The sequence below is a fragment of the Lepidochelys kempii genome, chromosome 2 (genome assembly GCF_965140285.1).
Source record: "Lepidochelys kempii isolate rLepKem1 chromosome 2, rLepKem1.hap1, whole genome shotgun sequence".
NCBI lineage: Eukaryota > Metazoa > Chordata > Testudines > Cheloniidae > Lepidochelys > Lepidochelys kempii.
In genome coordinates, this window is record NC_136381.1 from 210472510 (window position 1) to 210497819 (window position 25310).

The window sequence follows — 25310 nt, forward strand, 5'->3', positions numbered from 1 at the left end:
GGCAGCAAAGGAAATGACTTACAGGTTTTTTGGGTGGGGACAGTGTTTATTGGGGGACAGTGGGGGACACAGCATGGCAGGGGGACCCCACAGGGGGACCCCAGCTTTCCCCTCAGGCCTGGATGCTCCCCCCTGGCGCTCAGGGCCAGGTAGTAGACGAGGAGCCTGATGGTGGCGGCCAGCATCTCCGTGGAGACCCAGGGTCTGCTCCAGGTGCCCTGGTGATCCATGCTGACTGTGAACAGGGCTCAGATCGCCGATACGTCCTCGTTGTTGTGCTGGGCCTTGCGCAGGGCGCTGTACGACTCCTCGTCGAAGAACTTCACTTTGTAGGTGCCCGACTGGGCATTCCTGTGCTCCATGAGACCTGGTAGTACCCCACGTCCTGCCCCCGGGTGACAGGGAACTGTTTGCCATTGACGTCAGCATACAGGGCCACATTCTGCGCCCCATTGTGGCAGGTGAGCGCGATCTCTACCACGAAGATGCTCTCGGAGGAGATGACGGCGTTGGCCATGGTGTAATAGGATGGGACGATGGTGGGCTCCTGGTCTTGGGAGGGGTAGCATGAGGTCATGCAGGGAGAATACTAACAGATACTGCTGGCTAAATAAACTCCGATCTCCTGTGCATGGGGTGAATGTGCACAGAGTGGGATCCAGGTGTTACAGAACATCTTGAACCACAGTTACTGTAAGATAAGTTCTTTTCCCCTCCATTATTCACCTAACACAATTGGGTTTACCAAGGACTAATGTGCTGGTGAGGAAGACCAGGTTTCCAGGAGCTTCAGATAAATATTCTGCTTCCAAATTGTTTGGAAATTTGGCCTCATTTTCTAGTATCTGATGGTGCTCACCCTACTCTAGATTCTGACAGATCATCTGTACCAGAGGTGATTTGTATTCCTTGTCCAGTGGTGTCATCTCCTTCCTTGGTTATAGCTAAATTGGGGAGAAATACTTCCTGGTTCCTCAACAGTCTCTTCTACAAGCACACTCCCTTATAACTGAAGTTATCAATTTGGAAGATCACATGGGAATTAAGTGGTGCAGTCAGAAATAATTTTCAATTGACTGTACATAGTTTATACATCATAATTACAGTTACAGTAAACCTGAATCTCTATCACAGTATTTGAGGGAGTTAAAAAATGTTCAATAATACTTTGTCTCATCATAAGTCAGCTCCTTGAATTTATAAGACTTACTTTGTGGGTAATGCAGTGGTGACTTTACTGCTGAATTTACTTTCTCAATAGAAATTTAGTACCACCCTCTCTCATACCCAGCATTATTTTGGTCCCATCATTTTCTAGGATTATAACTTTTGGATTTTGTGTGTGAAAAATGCCAGCAAAGCTGCAGTAGTGGCCAAATATGGTATAGAATCAGAAGTTAGATGACTTGGAATCCATTTCTGAGAGTCTGTCAGATGAACATTTTCAGTTTTGAGTTGGGTGCAACAATATTAATAGAAGGTCTCTGTCACGCTGTCTGGAGTGATTCACAACGTCGAGAGCCAACCTCAGAACAGATTGTCAAAAAGCAGGGCAGACACCCCAAACTGGTGGTACTGAGTTGGTGAAATCTAATTGTAGAACGTAACAAACATGAACTCCTGAAGCACCCTGACCATTTTACCATGGAGTCACAGTCAGTCCAGTCTATATTGCAACCCAGGCAATCTGGACTTGGTGATAAACGGTTGCTGTGCTCCCCAAATCACAAAATATTCAGGTTGCTTCCAGTCCAAAGAGACCAGTCACTTACCCCCAGGTCAATTTGTACTTCAGATCTCACACCAAAGACAGTGCTTGTAGCCAATCCTATAGTAAACTAAGGATTTATTAACTAGGAAGAAGAAACGAGAGAGTTATTTACAGGTTAAAGCAGGCAACATATATACACAAATGAGTTGCAGTTTATGGTTCCAAAAGGTGATGGAGCAAGAGTCCAGCATATTAGTCATCGTTTCAGAATATTATATGGCCTAGTTACCTGGTTGTTATCAGCAGTGGGATTGCTTGGTTCCAATAGAAATCCCAATAAACTTCCATTTTTGTGCATTGGAGTTAATCAGTCAAACTATTATGGGTGATGAGGTTTTCAAAATCACCCACGGGAATTAGGTACTTAGCTTCTATTGACTTTCAGTGGGAATTGGAGGCCTAACTTCCTTAAGCTTTTGGAAATCTCATCCTGTAAAACAAAACTGCGGTATGTTGCAATTTTTTTGCATTGCATGGTTTGAGTAAATTCATTCTTTCATCATCAGTAGTTGTTTTGTGCTCTGCAGTGAGTCTCTCTTTAAAAATAGAGGATTGGAAGTTCTGTGCCACTAAAGGAATTGATCCTGCCGTGAAGCTTGCATACTGTGTTATGTATTTACTAAAAAATGAAACCTGCAATAATTGCCAGCTTCTGGATATGGAAACATATCTTTGATTTAAATGCTGAGGATTGCAGAAGTGGTGCTTGATGTGGCTAACAGTTTCAACACTGAATGGAATAGTGGTATAGGAAACATGCAACTAACTAACACTCGCTACTTTTGTTCTGGTCTTAGCCCATGGAAGTAACTGAGAAAAAAATCTCCTTTCTGTGGGAGATAACCTTTCCACATGAGACCACATTCTGAAGATAGAACGTGGAACAGTATCATATGCAGTAAAAAGTTGTCAAATAACTTAACAGACAGAATTTACATCACCGGGCAAGGAGGACTAGAACATGTAACAACTTGAGCTCTACTCTTCCCTAACACACGGCTGTCTAAATCCTATACTGTTGGATTGTGCATGTGTAGTGTAGTTTTATATACAATATAGAATTGTGCATTCTGTTGCAGTAAGATACATCAAAGGCAAGGTCCGATGAGACCGGGAAAACACTAATCCTCCAAGTGTGTGGGTGCTCAGTAACTCAGCAGTATTTGCTCAGGAGTTGTTCTGTCCTACAAGAGTTCAGGAATGTGTAACTTGCTAAAATGTGATCATGGCAATTGTCATGGTTTAGTTATAAGTACTAACTGGAATTGGTTAAAATAAGTTATAAATTGCATGGAGAATCTCAGTAGTGCAAAGCCTGTTAATTTTGGTGCATCAAGGACCTATTTTCTAATCAGTTTCCTTAGGATGGACATACATCTTTATTTTATAGCCAGGATAAGAGCCTCTCCTCTCATTACTTGTAGATAAGAGATTCAGAATCTTGTACTTTTTGTGTGTAGGACTCAGCCCTCTTAAAATTTAGTCCCTGCCTGTTTCATACGGTGCTAACTTTATTCATTTTGGGGTAGGGAAGGAAGTTCTTTGTAGTCTTTTTCCGTAGATTGTGCAGTAAAGCTGTATATGCTGACTCAGTGAGAATACTGTACTGTATTCATACTTAGGTTTCTATTGTTTTACCTGTTGTGCTGCTACTACTACTACTCACTTATGAATAGGAAATATTCACCAAGATCCTCCTTCATCCAGCCTCTTTATGGGATTAGAGAGGGACAAAGGAGGAAGGAAAGGAGCCGTGGGAATTCTTCTGCAGGTAAAAGTGTAATCTTCTGTCCTATCCACTGGGCCAGACTGGAGGGTGAAGGTGGGTATAGGGGAGATTCAGCCAGCCTCTCTGTCACTTCATAACACATGAAATTAATGTATAATTTGTTAATTTTCAAAGCAGAAGTAACCGAACTTTTAACATTTTGGCCTCCATATTTATTGAGCAGAAGGAGACAATATCCTGTGATCAGGTTTTATTCCATTGACAGTCACATCTTATATTATTCCAGCTGCTAGAGCCAGTTTGCCACCAACTTTTTGAGTTCTATCGCAGTGGAGAGGAACGACTACTACGATTCACCCTGCAGTTTCTGCCAGAATTGATGTGGTGTTACCTGGCAGTCTCAGCCAGCAGAGATCTGCAGAGCAGTGGCTGCATAGAGGCTCTTCTCCTAGGAGTTTACAACTTGGTTTGTATATGTACATAATTATTCAAATACCTAAAATGTTAGTGGGCTTTTTTTGGTAGCAGATAAACTCTCGTATTGGAGTGGAGAGTAAACAATCTAAGGTTTCTTTCAAGACAAAAATGAAGAGTTTGTGTGTTTCTATTCTAGGAATCTTATATATGTTGCTTATATGCAGCTGAAAATGCAACTTTATATATTATCAGCAAGTCCAGTCCTATAATTATAAAAGCTGCACTCTCTCCATTTGGCATCGTAGGGCAAAGGCTGCCTGGCTGAAATCCATGCTGAAGATGCCTTCTTTAATCTGCTCCATATCAACTCTCCTTTTGTCATAACATTGTTGTCTTCAGTTTTCTGTCTCCCTCTCTCTTTTTTGGAAAGCTCTGTCTTGGAATTGCCAGCAGTCTCCTCTTCACACTTTAAACTATCATTGTTGGGATAAGCTAAAAGAACCAATTTTCTCACGTTCAGATAAAGAACATGTTTAGCCAAATCTTCTTAGCAGGGAGTATTTCAGAGGCACTGCATTTGAGACAGTTTTTTGTTTCTAAGGATTGTCTGATTACTTTGGGGAGATGTGCTTTTGCTCTTAAAAATAAAGGACCAGGAACTTGTTAAATTGTTGAGACTTGGGGACTTAAATTGATCTCCTTTCATGCTGTAAAATTTTCCATGGAGATCTTATTCATATCTAATATGAGAATAGTAACTTATTTTTCATTGAACAGTTCCCATCTCTATCTAATGGATTTTTGTTTTGTTTTGTTCATTTGCTTGCATCACACCCAAAACTTGGAGCACAGGCACTGGTTGCTTCCCCATCCTGTTATTTCCAGTCTTTCTCTGCCTTGTACCGAGTGTGTAGTCTAAAAGCATAGTGTTTTCTCTTTCAGGATTTTCTCTAATTTAATTCCTTGTACTTTCTAGGAGAGAGACCAGGGCAATGAGGGAGAGGACAACTTTGTGAAAGGCGGCTTGTTTAAAATTCTGAGAAATTAGGAGGGGTGAAAAGGAAGAGTAGATGTGCCCATTTTGTGGCAAAGTAGTGAAACAAGTTCAGCTCAAGAATTTTTTCATGCAAACTTCAAAACAGTTTTGTGCAACTTTCTCTCTAATAGGCTAAATGCATACCTTCAACCATGCATGCATGCTTCTCCACAGACTTAACTGCAGCTGAAAAGACGATAGCATTCCTAGACAATCTCCTGCACAGACAGGACCGTTGACTCTTGCACTGGGTTTATGCCTGGAATTGTGATTCATTTTGAACTAGCATTCCCTAATAACACAGGTATCCAGGGTGGTCAGAGTATAGCTGGATAACCCCTTGTGTATTCCTGCTAGGATAAAGTCACTCACTTGCATTTCAGAAAGAAAAACCTGAAGCTGTACCCACAACCTTCTCCCTTTAGAATAGTCAGTTAAGAGAGGTTTCTCAATTATTAATACAGCTTTGTCTGCTGTTTCCATCTGTCTTCCAGCTTCTTGGTGCAATAAGGATTTGGTTAAGGTAGACTTACATCTCCAAGAGAGTCTCTGCCTAATATTTTTCCAAGACATTCTGAAATAACACTAACCTACTAATGCTGAGTTTTTATTCCTCCTTCTCACACACAGTTACTCATGTAGCCATAAGTACTGTGTAGTGTTTTAAAAACAAACAGGATATTTCTCTGCATTCTGTGGTCCAAAAGATAATTGAAATGAGCTGTTAGACACTTGATTTGTCCTTTCAGCTAATTTTTTTAAGCTCTCAAAAAATGCCAGCAAAAAAGATATGTAGGCTAATGCAAACAGTGATGATCCCTATATATTGAATGCTCTGGTTTCTTGGGGTAGGGGGAATGAGCCTCTTGAAAACACTTGAAAATTTCCTCACCAAAGGAGTAGTGATTTCAGTCCCCTCAGATGAGCCATTCTTATTGGTTTCCAACTTAGTTTTATATTTAATTTACAGAATTATCTGTAATACAGGGAATCAATTTCATTAAAATTCATATAACTGGACCAATTGGTTACCTGTAACCAAAACGTAGAGACCTAACAGCTAGGTGAATGCATGGCAGAATGTCAGATGAAAGTGTTGACAAATGAAAGGTAATGCATGCTGGAAGGAATTACTTGAATTACTCATACATGTTGTTGGGTTCTAAACTGGCTGCAACTAACTACTCAAGAATGAGACGTTGACATCGATGTGGTCATTTAAATGGAAACATCCACTCATGCATATAGTGATAGTCCAAAAAAACCTTATTTTTAACATGTGCAAAGGATAGGATAGAAAATACTGAAACTATCATCCCTTATAGAGGTCACCTGACCTCTATCTCAAATAAAGCAGAAATGAAAGGGATCTATTGATGACAAAAATGAGTTATAAAAAGACTTCCATGTGGCTCAGACTAGAAAAAACTGGGACTGTTTTAATTGAGTGAAGACATGAAGGTATGATAAATGGTATAAAGTAGAGAGAAATCCATTCACTCCTTTTATGATAAAGAAAAGTAGTCTTTTAGTGAAATTGAAAGGCAACAAACGTAAGATTCTAGAAAGGGAGGCATTCATTTTTACATAATGCATAATGAACCTGTGGAACTTATTGCCACAAGATATCATTGAGACAAAAACTCGGGAGGTGTTGAAAGATTTTATGTTTATGTGGATGAGGACATCTGTTTATGTCTAGATAAAATAAACTGGGGGATAATCCCTCATGCTTTAGAGCATGAACCCACCACTGGCTGATGGGGCAGGGAGTAGGATGAATTTTCCCATATGGAAATGTTACTCTGTAATTGTCCAGGGTTTCATATACCTTCCTCCAAAGTGCCTGATACTAGCCTCTGTCACGCAAGACCCTGGGCAACATATTACAATTCCTATTGTCTGAGAGAACAAAATAGGTGTTGACTGTTGAACACTCTGCAGACAAATGTCTTAAACTGAGGGTTATATGTGAGAGAGAACAAATTCTTCAAAATGTTTCTCTATCCCAAATCACCTCAGTCTTTCCAAGGTTAGCTTAATCTAGCTGCTCCTCATTCAGGGGCTGATCTCACCCAAGCCTTTTGACAGCTTGGTGCTGTTTGCTTCTGAATTACAGGTGGGTAAGATCTGCATTTTGCAGACATTTTAGACCAAGCTGTTTCACAATCCCTCCTCAAGGCTTCATATAGATGGACTGGGATGTGCGGAGATGATGGATCCCTGTGGGACTTCTACAGATAAGGGTTTTGGTTGTGTAGGTGCAAGTGCACCATCTGTTACACTGAACAGTGGTTTAACTCCCGGCCAACTGCTTGCATGCCTTAGAAGTTGAGAGAAAGTAATTTCTGCCCTAAAGGAGCTAGTGCACTTAACTCATTTTGTTAAGACGTGCATAGATCAGAGTTTTAGTTCATTGTTCAGTTTTCCTGCTGTGCTTCTGGGCCTATTTCTGGTGTGAATGGGCCCAATTCAGATAGGGAAATTGTTGGCCAGGCCTACGTCTGTATGGTGCTTGGTATCCTGAAATATTGTCTTAAATGTAGTTGACTTTAGTTGAGAAATAAACTGATAGCATCTCACATTGAGAAGAACTAGGTACTGGAGGTATTCATGGTCATGAATAGTTCAGTGGTGTCTGATTTAGCAGCTGCTACTGTGGAAGGCTCATACGAATTCTTTGCTGCTCCCACAGTCAAACTGCATCTATTCATGGTTACTCCTTTCTGGCTTTGTCTATCAGTTCTAGATCTCTGGAGCAACAAGGAGGGAATGAATGCTTCAGTGGAGTATCTCAGTGGCTCTGGTAACTTTTTCTCAGACTGGAAGTGTCAGTCTAGAAGTGGACAATTGGATAATCATGTCTACCAGCACTCATGGAAACGGCTCAATAGAACAGTTTTAGCACCCAAAGGCTCCCGTAATCATAAGCAGGCATTGCACCACAGTCGGAATTCTGCTTTTCGCATAAGCAGTTTGGTCTTGTAATGCTCTACAGGCAGAGAGAGAACAGTAAAGTACTAGGCATTCCCCCAAAGAGTCTGTTCTTCTTTTGTATGTTCTCTTTTCTTATCTCTTTCCCAGACAGGCCTAAGTAGGGTACTTGGAAAAGACCATTCTGGTGACGCCTGTCTGGCAGGAGGTGCTTTACTTATTCTGGCCACAGAGACTTCCTCCCCCTCTCCATCTTTGGGCCAGTTTGACTATGGGAGCCGTAATCAACTGCCTCTTTCTGGAGATTATGGGTTCATTGGAAGCTTGTGGAGACCAGACTTCTAGTCAATTACTCTTGCCTCCTGGCTAGGGAACGAGGGAATGCCAACAGCTGAAGGATCCATGGTGACATGGAGAATGATGGGGGCTTGTAGTTATATTCTGGCCAAAGAACAGTGTACCTGTGAGATTTCATCTGCTCCAATCTAACCATCTGTCCTGCTTTGCCACTCCCTCACTCCACCTTAATACCTTTGGCTTTCCAACATAGTGATGATATTGTCATAGAGTCCATCTTAAAATCCAATTCTCCTTAAACTTTTTCTCTGCTCCTATCTTTGGAGATATAAATTCTGATGCTGAAGGGTTCAGTTACCTAGAAAATGTTCCATGCTTTAGATAACAAATATTTATAGTACACAGCCTTCGGTATCCTGAATTTCATGTTATTGACTGAATCCATAGAGATAAAGCTAAAAGATGGGGTAAATTATTCATAACTGAAATTTTTTTTCTAAGTATACCATCTATGCAAAATTTTAACTCCTGGATGTTAGGACCTTAACATGAGACTGAAATCCCCTAGCTCCTAGATGTGTTTGACCCTTGAGGAGAGCAGTATTTGGGGTAGAATGTAAGCCAGGCCTGCCTCTGACTGACAGTCCCAGATGACTGCTTGCTGAGTATACATGTTATATCCTGAATGTCTTGGGTCCTTCGTGATCATATTGGCTGTGCTACATTCTCTGTTGCTCCCTCTTTCCTGTGGATTTCAACAGCACAATTGGGTATCATTTGTTGATTCTGCCCCAACTCTTCCAGTCAGGTTTGATTCAAAGTTTCCCATTTCTGAAGCCTTTGCTTTGAAACGCTGTGGACCAGTGCTCTTCTGTGGTATTGTTAGCACATCTTTGCTCGTTCTATTAATCATGCACTAAGATGCAGGGATAAAATGCCCGTTACTCTGAAGGTCTCATCTTGCAGGAAAGTAATTCCCTTTCTTTGAACCCTTGCATCCAGGAATATAGTTTCTTTAGGGTCCTCCCCCCTCACCCATGTGTAGATATGTACTAATAAACTTTGGGTTTCTTGTGCAAATGTTCTGAGATATAATTTAGTGTTAGATCTTAGTGTTAGGCTGGAGTTGGATTTAAAACTTTTAATTAAAAGTGTTGTGGTTTTTGTTTGTTTGTTTTTGTTTTTTTTTAAAATATCCAGTTAGCCATTATTATGCTATTGAGAAGCAGGTTTTCTTACCAGGTTTAGACACCTTCAGCCTTTACTCCTCAGTAGTAGTAAAGAATAGGTACAATATAGCTTTTAAAAATAATGGATAATACTGTTAAATCAAAGAATTATATATCTATTTCAAGACAAATATTTTGCAACAGACTCTATAGAAATGTATATTTCTTTTGTACACTATTAACAATGTCCAGTATGTATCAATTAACAAATACCAACAAATGTCTTTATTTTAAGTGAATTCAAAAATAGCCAACAACACTTAGTTTCGGGGAAAGTATCAAGGCTATGTTAAGCTTCTAGCTGACTATTTGCATTCTAGAGCAGATAATGATATTTAACTAATTCAGAATTTTCCCCTAGAATATAAAATTTCTTGCATGTTAACTGAGCTCTTCTGATTTTCACAATAAAAATTTTAATATCGTAACCTTTGATGTCTTTTGTGTTTTACAGGAAATAGTTGACAAACAGGGGCATAGTAAAATGCTGAGTTTCACAATTCCATCCTTGTCCAAACCTTCAGTGTATCATGAAGTGAGTGAAATTACTTAAATGCATGGTTGTTACCAGATAGACTGTGTAACTTCCTTTTATCCTGAGGCCAGTTAAAGAAGGCAATGTGTTATACCTGATGATGTAATGACACACTTGACTTTTCAAACAATACCTTTTGTGGCTATTGTCTTCTAATGAGGCCATTTAAGCTTGACTTGTTTTTAAAACAATTTTTAGTGCCAACTTTTTCATAGCTTTGTTTCCTAACTTTTTCTCCTAATCTCAGGGCAGTTGCTATATTACATAACATAAGAAAGCAGCCAGATAGATTTATGTAGGTTCAAAATGTATGCACAGGTACAACTTTTCCATCTTTTTTGTCGTTTTTTTACTCCACTTTGTAATGAGACTTTATGAGGACAAATGTTTGGAATCCATTATTCAAATACCTGTTTACTTTAGCCTTCTAGCATTGGTTCCATGGCTCTTACAGAGGGAGCTTTATCCCAACATGGTTTGTCCAGGGTGGTGTACAGTGGACCTCATCCTCAAAGAGAGATGTTAACAGCACAAAACAGGTAAAACTGTAGTAAGATCTTGCATGAAAATCCATAAAAATGGTTAAAGCAGCTTCATTATTTTTTGTTGTGTGTTATCCTGCCATCTTTTTCATCTAATATTTTCTAAGTTTACAGTTGTACGTAGGTATCTTGATAATTTAGAATCTTAGGAATTAGTTGCTAGACATGTGTGTTTAAAAATACTTTCATGAGGCATATTTTTAAAATTACATCTTAATCTAGATTTGCAAATAACTACTTGTGTTGTATTTCACTACATGAAGAGAACGTTGACTTGCAGATTTAAACCATTTAACTGCTTCTGTCTACAGCTTTAATGATATATGTTGCTAAGTCACTATGTGAGAAAATCAAAAAGAGTAAGGCACAAAATGAGTTACACCTAGCAAGGAACACAAAAGGTAATAGAAAGAGATTCTTTAAATACTTTAGGAGAAAGATGAAGTAAAGTTTAGCTCTCCTACTTAGTGGGAAGGAGAGCTAATAACTGATCACATCAAGAAGGCTGAGATATTTATTTTGGTTCCGTCTTCACTAAAAAGGTTAATGGTGACCAGATAGTCAAAACTTAATATTAACAAGGAGGAAGGAACGCAAACAAAATAGGGAAAGAACGTGTTAAAGAATATTTAGATGAATTAGAAGTATTCAAGTTGGCAGGGCCTGATGAAATTCATCCTAGGGTACTTAAGAAACTAGCTGAAGCAATCTTGGAATTGTTAAGAATTACTTTGCAAATTCATGGAGGACAGGTGAGGTTCCAGAGGTCTAGAGAAGGGCAAACATAGTACCTATCTTCTAAAAGGGGAGTAAAGAGGACTTAGGGAATTATAGGCCAGTCACCCTGATTTTGATACCTGGAAAGATACTGGAACAAATTATTAAGAAATCAGTTAGTAACCACCTAGAGAAATAATAGCATTATAAAGAATCAGCATGGATTTGTCATGAACAAGTCATGCCAAACCAATCTAATTTCCTTCTTTAACAGGGTTCCTGGCCTAATGGATGGGGGGAAGCAGTAAATGTGATATATTTTGATTTTTAGTAAGGCTTTTGACAGTCCCACATGACATTCTCATAAGAAAACTAGAGCAATGTGGTCTAGATTAAATTATCATAGGTAGGTGCATAAATGGTTGAAAGACTGTACTCAGAGTAGTTATCAATGGTTTGCTTTCAAACTGGAAGAATGTATCTAGTGAGGTTCTTCAGGGTCAGTCCTGGGTCTGGTACTACCCAATATTTTTGTTAATAACTTGAATATTGGAGGGGTGAGTAGGTTTCTAAAACTCGTAGATGATGCCAAGCAAGGAGGGGTTGCAAACACTTGGAGAACAGGATTCAGAAAGACCTTGACAAATTGGAGAATTACAGTAGAACCTCAAAGAACGAACACCAGAGTTATGGACTGACTGGTCGACTGGACACCATGTGAAACCAGAAGTAACCAAACAGGCAGCAGGAGGGGGAACAAATACTGTATTGTGTCTGTGTGGCATCTTAAAGATAAGCACATCTGGGCTGCCTGTCCCCGCCCCACACCCACCCCCATGTGCGGGGCAGCCACTTACTGCAAGACATGGGCTGCCAGCCAAATGCAGCCGGAGCCAGCAAAGCAGGAGCAGCACTGGGGTCTGCGCCATTTTCACCCTTTCCCCTTCCCCCAGCTGGGAGGGGGATGTGCTGTTTTTACCTCCCTCCCCTGGCTGGAAGCCGGATGCACTGTTTTCACACAGGTATGGGTGAGGAGAGGGTCAAGCTTGCAAACTCCTGTCGGCACTGAGTAGGGAGCTCAGCTGCTGCTGAAGCCGGGCCTGGAGTGTCAGCTGCTGGATCTGGAGCCCGAACTGCGCTTTGTTCAGAGTTACAAACATTTCAGAGTTACGGACAAGCTCCATTCCCAAGGTGTCTGTAACTCTGAGATTCTACTGTAGTCTGAATTCAACAAGATGAAATTCAGTTAATAGAAGTGCAAAGTACTGCACTTAAAGAAAAATCAAATGCACATCTACAAAATGGGGAATAACTGGCTAGCTGATAGTACTGCTGAGAAGGATTTGGGGGTTATAGTAGGTCCCAAATTCAGTGAATCAACGATATGTTGTAGTTGTGAAAAAGGCTAATATTCTGAGGTGTATTAACAGGAGTGTTGTATGTAAGAAACAGGAGGCACTGGTGAGGCCTCAGCTGGAATATAGTGTCCAATTCTGGGTGCCACCCTTTGGGAAAAATATGGGCAAACTGGAGAGAGTCCGGAGGAGAGCAACAAAAATTATAAAATATTTAGAAAACCTGACCTATGAGGAAAGGTTAAAAAAAAACAAAACTGGTCATGTTTAGTCTTGAGAATAGAAGATGGATGCAGGACCTGATAAGTCTTTAAATATATTTAGGGCTGGTATAAAGAGGACAGTGATCAATTGTTCTCCATGTCCACTGAAGATAGGATAAGTAGTAATGGAAACTGCAGCAAGGAAGTTTCTAATTAGATATTAGGAAAAACTGTCAAACTATAAGGATAGTGAGGCTCTGGAATAGGCTTCCAAGGGAGGCTGTGCAATCCTCATCACTGGAGGTTTTTAATAACAGGTTGGACAAACACCTGTCAGGATTGCGCTATGTTTACTTGATTCTGCCTTAGCACAGGGGGCTATACTAGATGACTTCTTGATGTCCCTTCTAATCCTACGTTTCTGTGATTCTACGATGCTGTAAATTTGTGTTACTTATAGTAGAATCTCTTTTATATGGTTCCTGTGCATGGCATAATTTGTTAACTTATTCTCTATAGTCACTTTTAAAAAGGGAAAAGTACTAAAAATATGTTGATATTTTAAACTTACATTTTTGATCATTTTGAAAAAATTTTTCTTTAGGTTTGAAGTGCTGACATTCCTCCTGCTGTGTTATAATGCTGCCTTAAGCTACATGCCTGCAGTTTCTCTTCAATCATTGTGTCAAATTTGCTCAAGGTAAACTTTCTTTAGGCTGACTATATTAAAGGGACACAGGCAACATGAAGTCCAGGCAGTTTTAAACTAGAGGTTAAAACAGTAATGTAGTATACCTGAAAATACTACCATTATGTAGAACACCTGTAGTCCCTGAAACATCCTGTAAATTGTTTTGGTTTACAGTCACATTGTCTACACTTTAAAATGGCTTTTCTTTCCTTTCTTACTGCATGAGACTCATCAGTAGGGGAAACAATGAAACAATCTAGAATTTTTTTTTTCTAATCTTAGTTATAGTAGTAACTTTTTGTTGAAGCACTGAGTAAAAATTGTCAGTATCCTTTAATACTAGTATCTCATTGCAAAGTTTGTTAAACAGAGTTTTGATGCTTTACAGTTTTGTTGCTATACAACTGGGAACTTGACTGACTTAATATTTTACTAAGATTTGAGAAGTCTAAAGAACTTACAATTGTCATGATATTGAAAGTGGAAATACATGTGACAAATGTGTATCAGTCCTTTGAAATTTTTTATTTCTTGTTTCTCATTTTATAAATGTTTGTAGTATATCTTACTTTTAAGCTTAAGGATAACCTGTTTCATATATTTGTTACCCTTATATTTACCTTAAATCAGTCATTCACCTGAAAACTCAGACATATTTGCTCAAGTGTAAGAAATGCCCTGCATTTTTTTCCACAAGAAATATACAACCCAGTAAAGAAGATGCAGTGAAGAACATGACTCTCTTAAAATCCAAACATCCTGTCACAAATCCTGCAAATGTGTCTTGTGGCTAACTTTGAAGTGAGGTGGTGTTAAGGATGGGGTGACACTCTTATGCAGATAAATACAAGAACTAGAATCCTGAAATTCCATAAACAATAACACACAACAGTTTTCCACTAGTCACTAACTCAAAGATCTCAAGCACCATCACACAAGCTTCAAAAGAGCAGCTATTGCTGTCAGGTTTGGGTTTGTGTGTGTTTTTTGTTTTGTTTTTTATCCTGAGGGAATAAGATTAGTAGGATGCTTTTTCTTTTTTGTAAGTACCGTAAAGAATCATAGAATCATAGAATATCAGGGTTGGAAGGGACCCCAGAAGGTCATCTTGTCCAACCCCCTGCTCGAAGCAGGACCAATTCCCAGTTAAATCATCCCAGCCAGGGCTTTGTCAAGCCTGACCTTAAAAACCTCTAAGGAAGGAGATTCTACCACCTCCCTAGGTAACGCATTCCAGTGTTTCACCACCCTCTTAGTGAAAAAGTTTTTCCTAATATCCAATCTAAACCTCCCCCACTGCAACTTGAGACCATTACTCCTCGTTCTGTCATCTGCTACCATTGAGAACAGTCTAGAGCCATCCTCTTTGGAACCCCCTTTCAGGTAGTTGAAAGCAGCTATCAAATCCCCCCTCATTCTTCTCTTCTGCAGGCTAAACAATCCCAGCTCCCTCAGCCTCTCCTCATAACTCATGTGTTCCAGTCCCCTAATCATTTTTGTTGCCCTTCGCTGGACTCTCTCCAATTTATCCACATCCTTCTTGAAGTGTGGGGCCCAAAAGTGGACACAGTACTCCAGATGAGGCCTCACCAATGTCGAATAGAGGGGAACGATCACGTCCCTCGATCTGCTCGCTATGCCCCTACTTATACATCCCAAAATGCCATTGGCCTTCTTGGCAACAAGGGCACACTGCTGACTCATATCCAGCTTCTCGTCCACTGTCACCCCTAGGTCCTTTTCCGCAGAACTGCTGCCTAGCCATTCGGTCCCTAGTCTGTAGCTGTGCATTGGGTTCTTCCGTCCCAAGTGCAGGACCCTGCACTTATCCTTATTGAACCTCATCAGATTTCTTTTGGCCCAATCCTCCAATTTGTCTAGGTCTTTCTGTATCCTATCCCTCCCCTCCAGCGTATCTACCACTCCTCCCAGTTTAGTATCATCCGCAAATTTGCTGAGAGTGCAATCCACACCATCCTCCAGATCCTTTTATACGTGGAGAAGCGTACCTGACATCTTGTTAGATAGTAATGGTATCTTGGAGACCTGAGGAGGAGGTTTCAGAAATGTGTAGCAGTTAAGGGTTGCATAGGAAAGTGAGGCATTGATTATCCTGCTTCATTAAGTTGTGATAGTTATCTTGAGGTTAACCAAATAGAGTGGCTGCAGATGCGAGGTGCAAACCAAAGTTCATTCCTGAGTAAACACTATGAGTTTGGGTACTGAATCATGGTCCATTTTGATGCTTATAAAACTATAAACATGAACTTCGTAATAGCAGGACTTAAATTCCCTCAGTCCCTCATACAGTCTGCCTTCCAAGTCTGTAAGTCTTTCCAAAGATCTCCTGGCTGAAAGCAATTTAGGGAACCAGGGGAATGGAAGAGGTTTGCACAAGAGGTCCAGGATATGTTTCAGTGTGTTTAAGTGTTCAGTGTGTTTAAGTTATGATTTAACTGGGAATTGGTCCTGCTTTGAGCAGGGGGTTGGACTAGATGACCTTCTGGGGTCCCTTCCAACCCTGATATTCTATGATTCTATGATTCTAAGTCTGTAGATGTGGATCTGCTGATGAGCTAAGTCTGAGGAGGATCTGTGGAACAGGTAGTGGGATTCCCTTTTTAAAGAATTTTCCCTTTCTCCTCATTTTAAGTGAATCAGCAGGATATCTTAGGTGTTTCCGGTTCATATGGTTCTGCTGAAGGATCTGCCCAAATAAAGGTAAAAGTCTGAGTTACACTGAACAGCCTTTCTAGAAAGGTTAATTATTTTTATCAGAGATTTGGAAATGTAACGCTGTTGCTATTCATCATGACAAACCTTTACAATATCAGTTTACAAAGGTCAAACTCAAGATTAGAGATAACATTGGCAGCACATCAATTATGTGAATTTACCTAATCTTTGATTTTATTATATATACAGAATTCTCTGTTTAGGTTTTTCTGTTTAGATACCTTTAGTAATACTGGCGGAATGCCTCTGTTTTTATTGTCTTTATCTTACTTTGATGCGGTGTAGCAGAGGAATGCTGCTCCCCTCTCTCCATTTTAGCTCTTTTTTTTTTTTTGTGGAAAATAACTTGGCCTAGGGTACCTATTTAGAGTTCTGAGTGGTATTGGCATCAGATGGATGGCTAGATTGGGAAGCCTTTCATGATTTTAGCAATTACAATACATCACAGATTTCTATTTTCAATCTAATACACCTTTTAAAAAAAATAAGTGTAGCTGAAAATCAGAACAAATTTCTGGTTATTTTCTGGTTATAAGCAGGGCCTTATGCTTACTTATGTATTACCGGTAATCATTCCATAAAATAGATGTATCCATACTAAGGAAGCCGTGCCCATTAAAGCATATAAGTAGTTGATGTTGGAATAAAGCTAACGATCCCAATCATTGTAGCCAAATGCCTCTGCTTTTAACCATAGTTGGTTAGCTTTCTATATGCCTAGACTCACACTGCTACTAGACTTACCAAGCAGCCATCTGCTATTGAGTGGTAAACAAGCATATTGTTCACTGAAGCTTATTTCATAATCTCTACTCCCTGTCTCAGATGCAGGTTCCAGTAGGAGTACATGAGTCTCAGCATGACTCTTTTTTTGTCTTTTGCTCTGATGATCCAAAGATAAAATCTTTTGGGTTTCTTTCTTGTTGGATGCATCCTGAAATCAACATGCAAAGTGTCAGGCAGAGTGAAAGTGATAACCATTGCAGTTATTGTACATTTATATTTGTCTCCAAAATATGCCTTTTTTAGATCCAGAAAAATGTGAAAGATGAATGGTGACAATACAGACTTTCCCGCAATAACCTGCTAATGAACCTCAATCCTATAGGTTTGCTTCAGAACAGGAGATTGTTTCCATCTTTGTCCTCTCCACGGATATCAGTCTTGTCTGTGGTTTTCTCACCATCTATCCACTAAAAGATTAGGTATGGGTATGCTACAGAATATATACTGAGGCTACTGTGGTGCTTAGAGGCCCCTATGGGATTATGACCCCATTTTGTCTGCTGTGTAAATAAAATTGGATGTGTTTCCTGCCCTAAAGAGGGTATGATCTAATTTCACAGCCCTGGACCCTAGTCACATGTGCCCTAAAACCATTTATTGGACAATATGGGTTTTAGTTGAATGCTAAAGTGTGTCTTAAGTCCCTAGGCCTTGATCTAGGAAAAGCACTGAAGGAAAGCAAACAAGCGTAAGTTTCCAGATCAGATAGAGTATAAGTCTTGTGACATAATCTTTATATATAGGGGACTTGCTGGATCTCAACTCTATCTCTTTAAGTGGACTATCAGAGAGGGTCCTGAGCAAAGATGAAATAGGTCTTGGGCCTCAGAGTGTTGGTGGCATCTCTTGAAATCCCAGCCTGTGGACTCATGATCTCATGTGCGACTGTCTAGCCTCTCCAGGTATATCACAGGGCTGACACCTGCAAGAGCTCCAGGCCAGTATTTGCCCCTGCAACCAGTGTTTAATGCAGCCAAATATTAAAGGACTCTGCTACCTGAACTATAAAGGGAGGAACAGGTGCCAATGTATTTTGATGGAAAAGAGGGATTGTGGGGGAGAAAAAAGTCCACCACCAAAAGATTGTACCTTCAGATAAGGAGACTGATTGAGTAAAGCAATCAATCAGCCATATTTCTCTTGCTCCTACATAGTGCCCATAATGCATACAGCCTGATGTAAAGGCATTGCCTTTCCCTACACATTACCTTCAAATGGGACCTCTGCAGCAGCAAGAAGCACCAGCACCACTCCAGCCGTTATGCATGTCCCTGCAGAAAAGCACCATCAGGGACCCTAAAATACCACTCTGGCGCTATCCTGTGTAGTCACTGGGCCACTGTATCCTCCTCAGAAGTAAGAACTGATCATAAGGACTAGTGGTTCTTCAGTACTCACTCACATGTGCTAGCCCAGTCCCTGCACCAACATACAGAAGACATGGAGTTGAGCAGTTAGTGGGTCATGGTGAAAAATTAGTACTTGCCAGTGTCCTGATATGTTTTGACAGAGATGCAAGATTATGGGAAGATCACAAAGAAATGAAGCTATCATGCCTCAGAAGCTTTGGCAACACTGAAAGTCTCCTAGCACAGAAAAACTGAGACTTTTTTTCTCTCTGAAATGAATGTTAGTCTTTGGGGCTTTTTCTGCCGGCTTCATTTGGGAGCCAGAGATTAGTTTGGTTTCTGCAGCAACAGAAACAAGTAGTTTGAGCAAGATCTTAGCCAAATCTGTCTTGTTCATCTGCCTCTTCTGTGATACCATGTAAAATACTACCAATATGTCTTAATGTTCTATAGCCTCATTAGCCTCTGCTAGAAGGAGAGGGTGTGAATTAAGCATGGAGATGCTATAATGATGAGCAGGGTATCAGTGAAGGGGAGGGGAAAGGTAGGTGTGTCCACTGTTCCTCCCTACCAACTAAATCAAAATTCCACAGAACTGTCCTTCAAAACCAAGCTGTCAGCTCTCTCATTTCAAGAAAATATATTTGGCCTTTAAAAAGTTTGTCACTGATTAAAAAGATCCTCCTCATGGGTGAGACATTCAATATATCTCAAATTCCAATACATAGGAACATCCAAAAATACTAGAGCTTGTTGACAAGGCAGAGATACCAAAATTGGAGCTCAACAGAAGAAGCAGACTTGACTGGAGTAACTCTTTTTGTTCAAAGGAAGGTTGACATGAAGATCCAGACCATTCACAGAATGCAGTCAGAAGCAGTACATTTAAAACTATTTTATGCATGAGCCTCTATAGCAATAGACCACTCTGGGTTGTATGCTGTGGCAGTCAAGTATCTGATGGAGGATTTCATTTTTAACTAACTTTATTTGTTGCACTGTCCAAACCTTTTCAACAGTGAAACCATTGTGGGCTTAGATAAAGGGGCAGCAATAAATAACTTCTGTGAATTACTGACAGATTGGATAGCAGGAAGCATCAAAAGTACAGTGGTTTGATTAAAGTATCTTGCTGGTGAGCCTGGGGAAATGTGAAATCTTGTGGTAGACAAGGAGATATGCAGAAAATGAGACAAACTTTGACTGTGTATGGACCTCCAAAACAAACACAAAAGCAAGGAGGTAGTTCAGGAAAGTTTAAGAAGTCTGGGGCAAACAGATGACTCGATATGGGTTTTTTCTAGGCAGTCTAGCAGAACTTTGCCATGTTTGCATGGAAGTTAATCCTCCTAGCTCCAGACTGATCTAAGGCCATTGTGCCCATATCTAATAAAGCTGTCCATGATTAAACCATGGACTGAACAGACGGTGAGTCAGAGGATTTCCTCAGAGTCCCTCTTGCTTTAGGCTTTTCTCTGGGCATGAGGCAATCAAACTTTAAGAAAGAGGGAGCTGTCAGATTGTGGGTACTCTCCTGAAAACAACCTACCTCTCTAACCTACTAAGGGATTTAGAGATCTTATTCTTCTTTATGCAAGAGAGTGAAAATAGACCTCTCTCAATCTAGAGTTCCAGACATTCTGGAATTCCTGGCTTTGGGTTTGAGTGCTAGTTTAATTAAAGCACATTCCACAGCTTTTGCAGTGCTCTGTGGTACAGTTATTTTTTAACCCATCACCAGGATCTGGTTTTCTGGGAACTAATTTTTATATAAGTTGAACAAACAAGAGCTGACAGCTCAAGGCTACTTTAATCAGATTCTTAATTAGAGGGGGAGCACCACCCCCAGGTGGTGTCTAACTTTTTCTGTCATAAATGGTTGCATCATTTGTTTGAGAAGCTCAAATACCACTGTTTGCTGCAAGCCTTTGAAATTGGGCAGGGATAAACCAAGACCAGGGAAGTGCTTCTGCTTTGTCCCATTTAATTCCTTTCAGGTTTAGCCAAGACAAACTTTTGAAAATCATTTCCCCCTTCTGTCACTTGTTGTGGTTAAGTTATTTTGGCATAGTGCCAAAATTTTGTAACAGGTTCTCATCTAAGGGAAGGCCCATGTCTCTCCTGCAGCTGCAAAACACACTGCATATGAAACTCCAGGAGCAGGAGAGGAGAGAAGCTGGGTAAGGCTCTTCTAACAAACCCCTCTTCCAGGCCCAGCGTATGATCTCAGTAGCCCATCTTCCCAAGTATTCACCATTCTTTGCAGGCTTTGGCAGGCGTGCAGTAAGAAGGAGACTGGCCATTGACTGGATGATGGTAAAAATGTTGAACAGCTGCTTCATTCCCTGTGCACTGAACGAAGCAGGATCATGTAATTAGACTGTTTTTAATTTATACACATGAGGGACCAAATTAAAGTTTCAGGGCAGCCTAAATTCAGCCATTTCCTAACTTCTGAGTGCTTGACTTTGCAACCTTAAAAGAACATGGAAAGCCAGAGTGAGTGATGTGAGGAAGTGCCTGATGCAGAATAGAGCAAGCATGGTTACCAAGGAAACTCAAAAAGAAAAGGAGGACTTGTGGCACCTTAAGAGACTAACAAATTTATTTGAGCATAAGCTTTCGTGAGCTACAGCTCACTTCACAAGTCCTCCTTTTCTTTTTGCGGATTCAGACTAACACAGCTGCTACTCTGAAACCAAGAAAACTCAGTTTCTGGAAAAAAAGAGGAGATGGAAAAATGGATCCAGAAGAAATGACAAATGTCTATGCTGTAGTGACTGAAAGCACTAATGTGGAAACTCTAGCTAGCATACTCATATAACTTAGTCCACAAAACAACTCCATAATCCTTTTCTCCAATCCCCGATTATCTTATAGCCGACAAACTCTTCTATTTCATAAACTATAGAGACTCGGAAAACACCCTTAAATATACAAGAAAAGTTCAGTTTTCCTAATTTCACATCTCTTATCCTTATTGCCATCTATCTAGACATTCAGTATCAGAGGCAAGACTTTCTTGGTTAAGAAAACTTTTTTGTTACCAGAAAAATACTCTAGTTTATGCCCTGCAAAGATGAAAATAGAAAGGACTATAAAAGTGGGATTTTTTTTTGGAATCCATTAACACATTTTAACAACATTTGTATTACTGCCTGTTGGAATTTTTCTAGTCAGCATTTGTCCAAAAGTAGAATGTGTAAGATCAAACTGCATAGCTAAACCTGGCACTGTTTTTCACCATGGCTGAGCACTTTAAGGAAAAATATTTGTGTTTTTTTTTTCTATTTGCTAAATCACCTGGAATCTAAAGGCTAAGTTGCGTGCTTTGCTACTTAGCATCATCACCAGTAAGGTTGACCCAACATATGTGTATTACAGTGTACTAGTTTAACTGTAATTGGATTATAGACCTTGGTTGGGTCAAGTTTACTAGTGATGAAGACATGCAGAAAAACACAGCCAGTTGGATCTAATGTTCTCTAAAATACCCTTCAGATGAGAAGACTCTGTTATTTTGTGAAGCATGAAATAAAACTCATGAATGGTTGATGAACTCAGAAATGCAGTTTATTTTATGGGTTCATATTCTGAATGTTTCCCTTCATTGACTATCTGTTAAATCACATAAAATCCAAATATAAACTCTGTGGATCCAGATGCTGCTCAGATCACTTATACATCAAAATGAATGCTCGTAATCACCACTGTCAAGACAGACTTGGGGCATGAGACCACATACTTAAGGATAACTAAATGTAAAATTAGCTTCATTCCCCAACAAGACCATCAAAAATCCTCTTCAGACATGTAGGAGGCCTATAAAAATTCATGCAGCATGCCATCACTCTTACCACATAATCAGAGCCCCGCAAATCTGTGGATATCCACGGACCATGTTTGTGGATCGTGGATGAATGTGGACCCAAATTTTATATCGAGAGTCCTGCAAATCTGTCAATATCTGCAGATAAAGCAGATATCCATGGACCGTGTTTGGGAGCCTGGTGTTAGAATTATTTTTATTTAAACATGGAATAAATTATAACAGGAGGAAAATATTGATGTCTGAGGAATAGAGATTTGTAAAGAAGGGATGGCATTACAAGAATAAGATAGAAATTGTGGAGGTGTAGTAAAAAGATTCAAAGGATTGAGAGGAAACATTCAGTCAAAAGTTGTACGACAGTAGTGCCTCGAAACCCAATCACATACAGAGAGAGAAGTTCTTCATCTAAAGAATTTACAATTTTAAATAGGTATGACAAAGACTGGGTGGCAGAATGAGGCACAGAGAGATGAAGTGATATGTCCAAAAATGCCCAGCAAGTCAATGGCAGAACCAGGATTAAAACATAGGACCTCCTAACTATGAAGAACTATTGGCACCTGAAGGCACTGTTCAGTAGAAGATCTTTGGACTCAGTCTCAGAGTCATTTCTTATGTTTATGGCAGAAAAAGTCAGATGCATGTACTAGTTACTGTAAACTGCAAACAGAAACCAGGGGAGTGTTACAAGGATAAAGTATCTGCTAAGAGAGTATTTCATTATAACAGTTCAAAATTAAAGGATCCGATGAAGTGAGCTGTAGCTCACGAAAGCTTATGCTCAAATAAATTGGTTAGTCTCTAAGGTGCCACAAGTACTCCTTTTCTTTTTGCGAATACAGACTAACACGGCTGTTACTCTGAAACCAGTTCAAAATTAGTTTCTGATCTTTAATATCTTCCAGTCTCCACCTTGAGGAAGACGACATAACAAAACTTGATTAAAATACTGCAATTAAATTACATTATGTTCTTTTAGTTTTTGAAAAAAGTCTATTCATGTATATTCCGTGATTTACTATGTGTGTCAAGTTTGTCATTTTTGATCTACAAAAGCCACATATGTTACAATCTGTGATGGAATCTAATTGAAAACTTGCATCAAAGCAGAACAGATTTTTACCATTTTTAGATTAATTTTGTAAATGTAGAGCATGTAATATGCTGTAATACTGGCAAAGATAATTTTCATTTTATGAGGAGCAACATATGGTAGATTCACTAGTGTGTGCGTGTTTGAGAAGTATAGTACAATGAGTAATCTGATACTTCTGTATTTCGTTGCTATATGCTTGTAGGATGAGTGACTTACATTTCTTTTGTGTGTAAATGAAGTATGAAGGACTCATACTCCACCAGTAGAGGGCATTTTGAACACTTATTTGACACACATTTTTCAAAATGGATACATAAGTGTGATCTGGTTCAGAAAAATTGATTGCTGGATGGGTTCGCTTTGTGGTTTCCACTTCTAGCTGTGGCATATAGTAAACTCTTCTTAGCTTTGTAATATTTTAGATAAGGAGTCATCTAAATTAACAGCTGTACTAATGCCAAATGCATGGTTTCTCTAGAATCTGTGTCTGTGGATATCCTCGGCAACAAGTAAGAAAATACAAAGGAGTAAATAGCAGGATTCCAGTTTCTTCTGAATTCATGGTGCAAATGCTAACTGGGATTTACTATGCCTTGTAAGTTTACCATATACATAGGACAGCTTAACTTGTGTATTCTCTCTAGCACAGATGTTCTTTTGTACCTGTTAATTCATGATTGGCAGAATTATGTTTAGGATTATGTTCTCCTAATATTCTCCTAATGGGATAATTCTGTAAGCTGCAAGGAAGCATGCAATTTGAGAAGGAAAATTCCACTTGGTAAATTTAACTAATATCAGAATATTTTTAATAACCATTTGCAACTAGTGTATCTATTCATCCCATATCCATTCTTACTCACATATGTGTTCATGCTTAGAAATGACACATGTGGTTCCAGTTTTGGAAAATTTATTTCAATCTTAAATTTTTCTTGCCACATCCACATTATTGCTTCTCTTGTCTTCAACACTCTTATCATCCACTAATGTTCCAAGGTAAAACTAACTAAATTTTGATGTTGTTGTATTAACTGAAATAACTGATCTCATAGACTTGTTCACAACATTAGTAAATATTCAAAATGTGGAACAGCAGACAGCATACTAGCTATGCAACTTCTATTGAAATTCCATGACTAAAATGCAATAAATTGTTGAACGTTTACCTAAAATTAAACCACTCAGGAGTGTAAGTTATTGATTATAAACAAACTGCTTTTAAACTTGCATTTCTTTTTCTTTAATTAAAAAGTAAAAACTATCTGTTTATAAGAGAATTGTCTCCCTGTACGTTTTGTTCTTATTAATAGTAAGTTTAATGACTCACCTGAACTGATTTCTGAATAAGGTTATTGTTAATGTTTGAAGGTAATGTGACCAAGGAGAGACACTCGGCTTTTACTTAAGATAAAAATGAGGGTGCAGTTTATAAAACTTGGTAATCATACTAAATTATAATTTTTCTAGTTATAATGGAGAATGGGATCTAGCTCGTAAAGCAATGGATGACATTTTATATAGAGCTCAGCTGGAGTTGTATCCAGAACCACTGCTGGTAGGTATTATGTTGGGATTTTTTATACAAATCTAGATACAAAGTAACTAAACTGTAAATCATGCTGGTGATGCAGCATTATAATGAACCAATGAACCATAGGCCCACAAGGAATCATCTGTGTCCTACCTATGCTAAAGATGTTTGGAAGCATGCATTTTTAATACTCCTTCACCCCCATCCCCCCCCCCCCCAAAAAAAGTTGTTTATTTTATGCACTCAAACAATGGAAAAGTAGAATTTAAAGCCTTGGGGGAGGCACAAAAGCACGATGAAGCATGTGGTAAGTAGTCATTGTTTTAAATGGGGACTACCATCAAAGCAGCTGTTTAAAGCATTGTGCTGGTTGCTTGATTTAAGACTCCAAACCAACAGGAAATAAAGGCATAATTGCTAACAGATTTTAGTCTAATCTTTGATAATTACTTTGAATCATATAATCATAGCTGATCTCAGATTGCATGTGGTATTATATTTTTTCCAGAGTTGTAAAAATA

At 39.3% G+C, this 25310-nt stretch overlaps 1 protein-coding gene across 11 annotated transcripts in view; it reads left to right on the forward strand.

The window, feature by feature from the left end:
- The window catches only part of HYCC1 (hyccin PI4KA lipid kinase complex subunit 1), an 85103-nt gene that overhangs the window by 43541 nt on the left and 16252 nt on the right, over positions 1-25310 (forward strand). For 10 of the 11 annotated variants that reach the window (XM_078851771.1, XM_073333735.2, XM_073333730.2 and 7 more), the window contains 6 exons: positions 3787-3966; positions 9868-9948; positions 10372-10487; positions 13370-13465; positions 23734-23850; positions 24726-24813. In XM_078851771.1, coding sequence (XP_078707897.1) covers positions 3787-3966; positions 9868-9948; positions 10372-10487; positions 13370-13465; positions 23734-23850; positions 24726-24813 — 678 coding nt within the window. The remainder of the gene's footprint in view (positions 1-3786; positions 3967-9867; positions 9949-10371; positions 10488-13369; positions 13466-23733; positions 23851-24725; positions 24814-25310) is intronic. The other variant, XM_073333737.2, reaches the window with a different exon arrangement.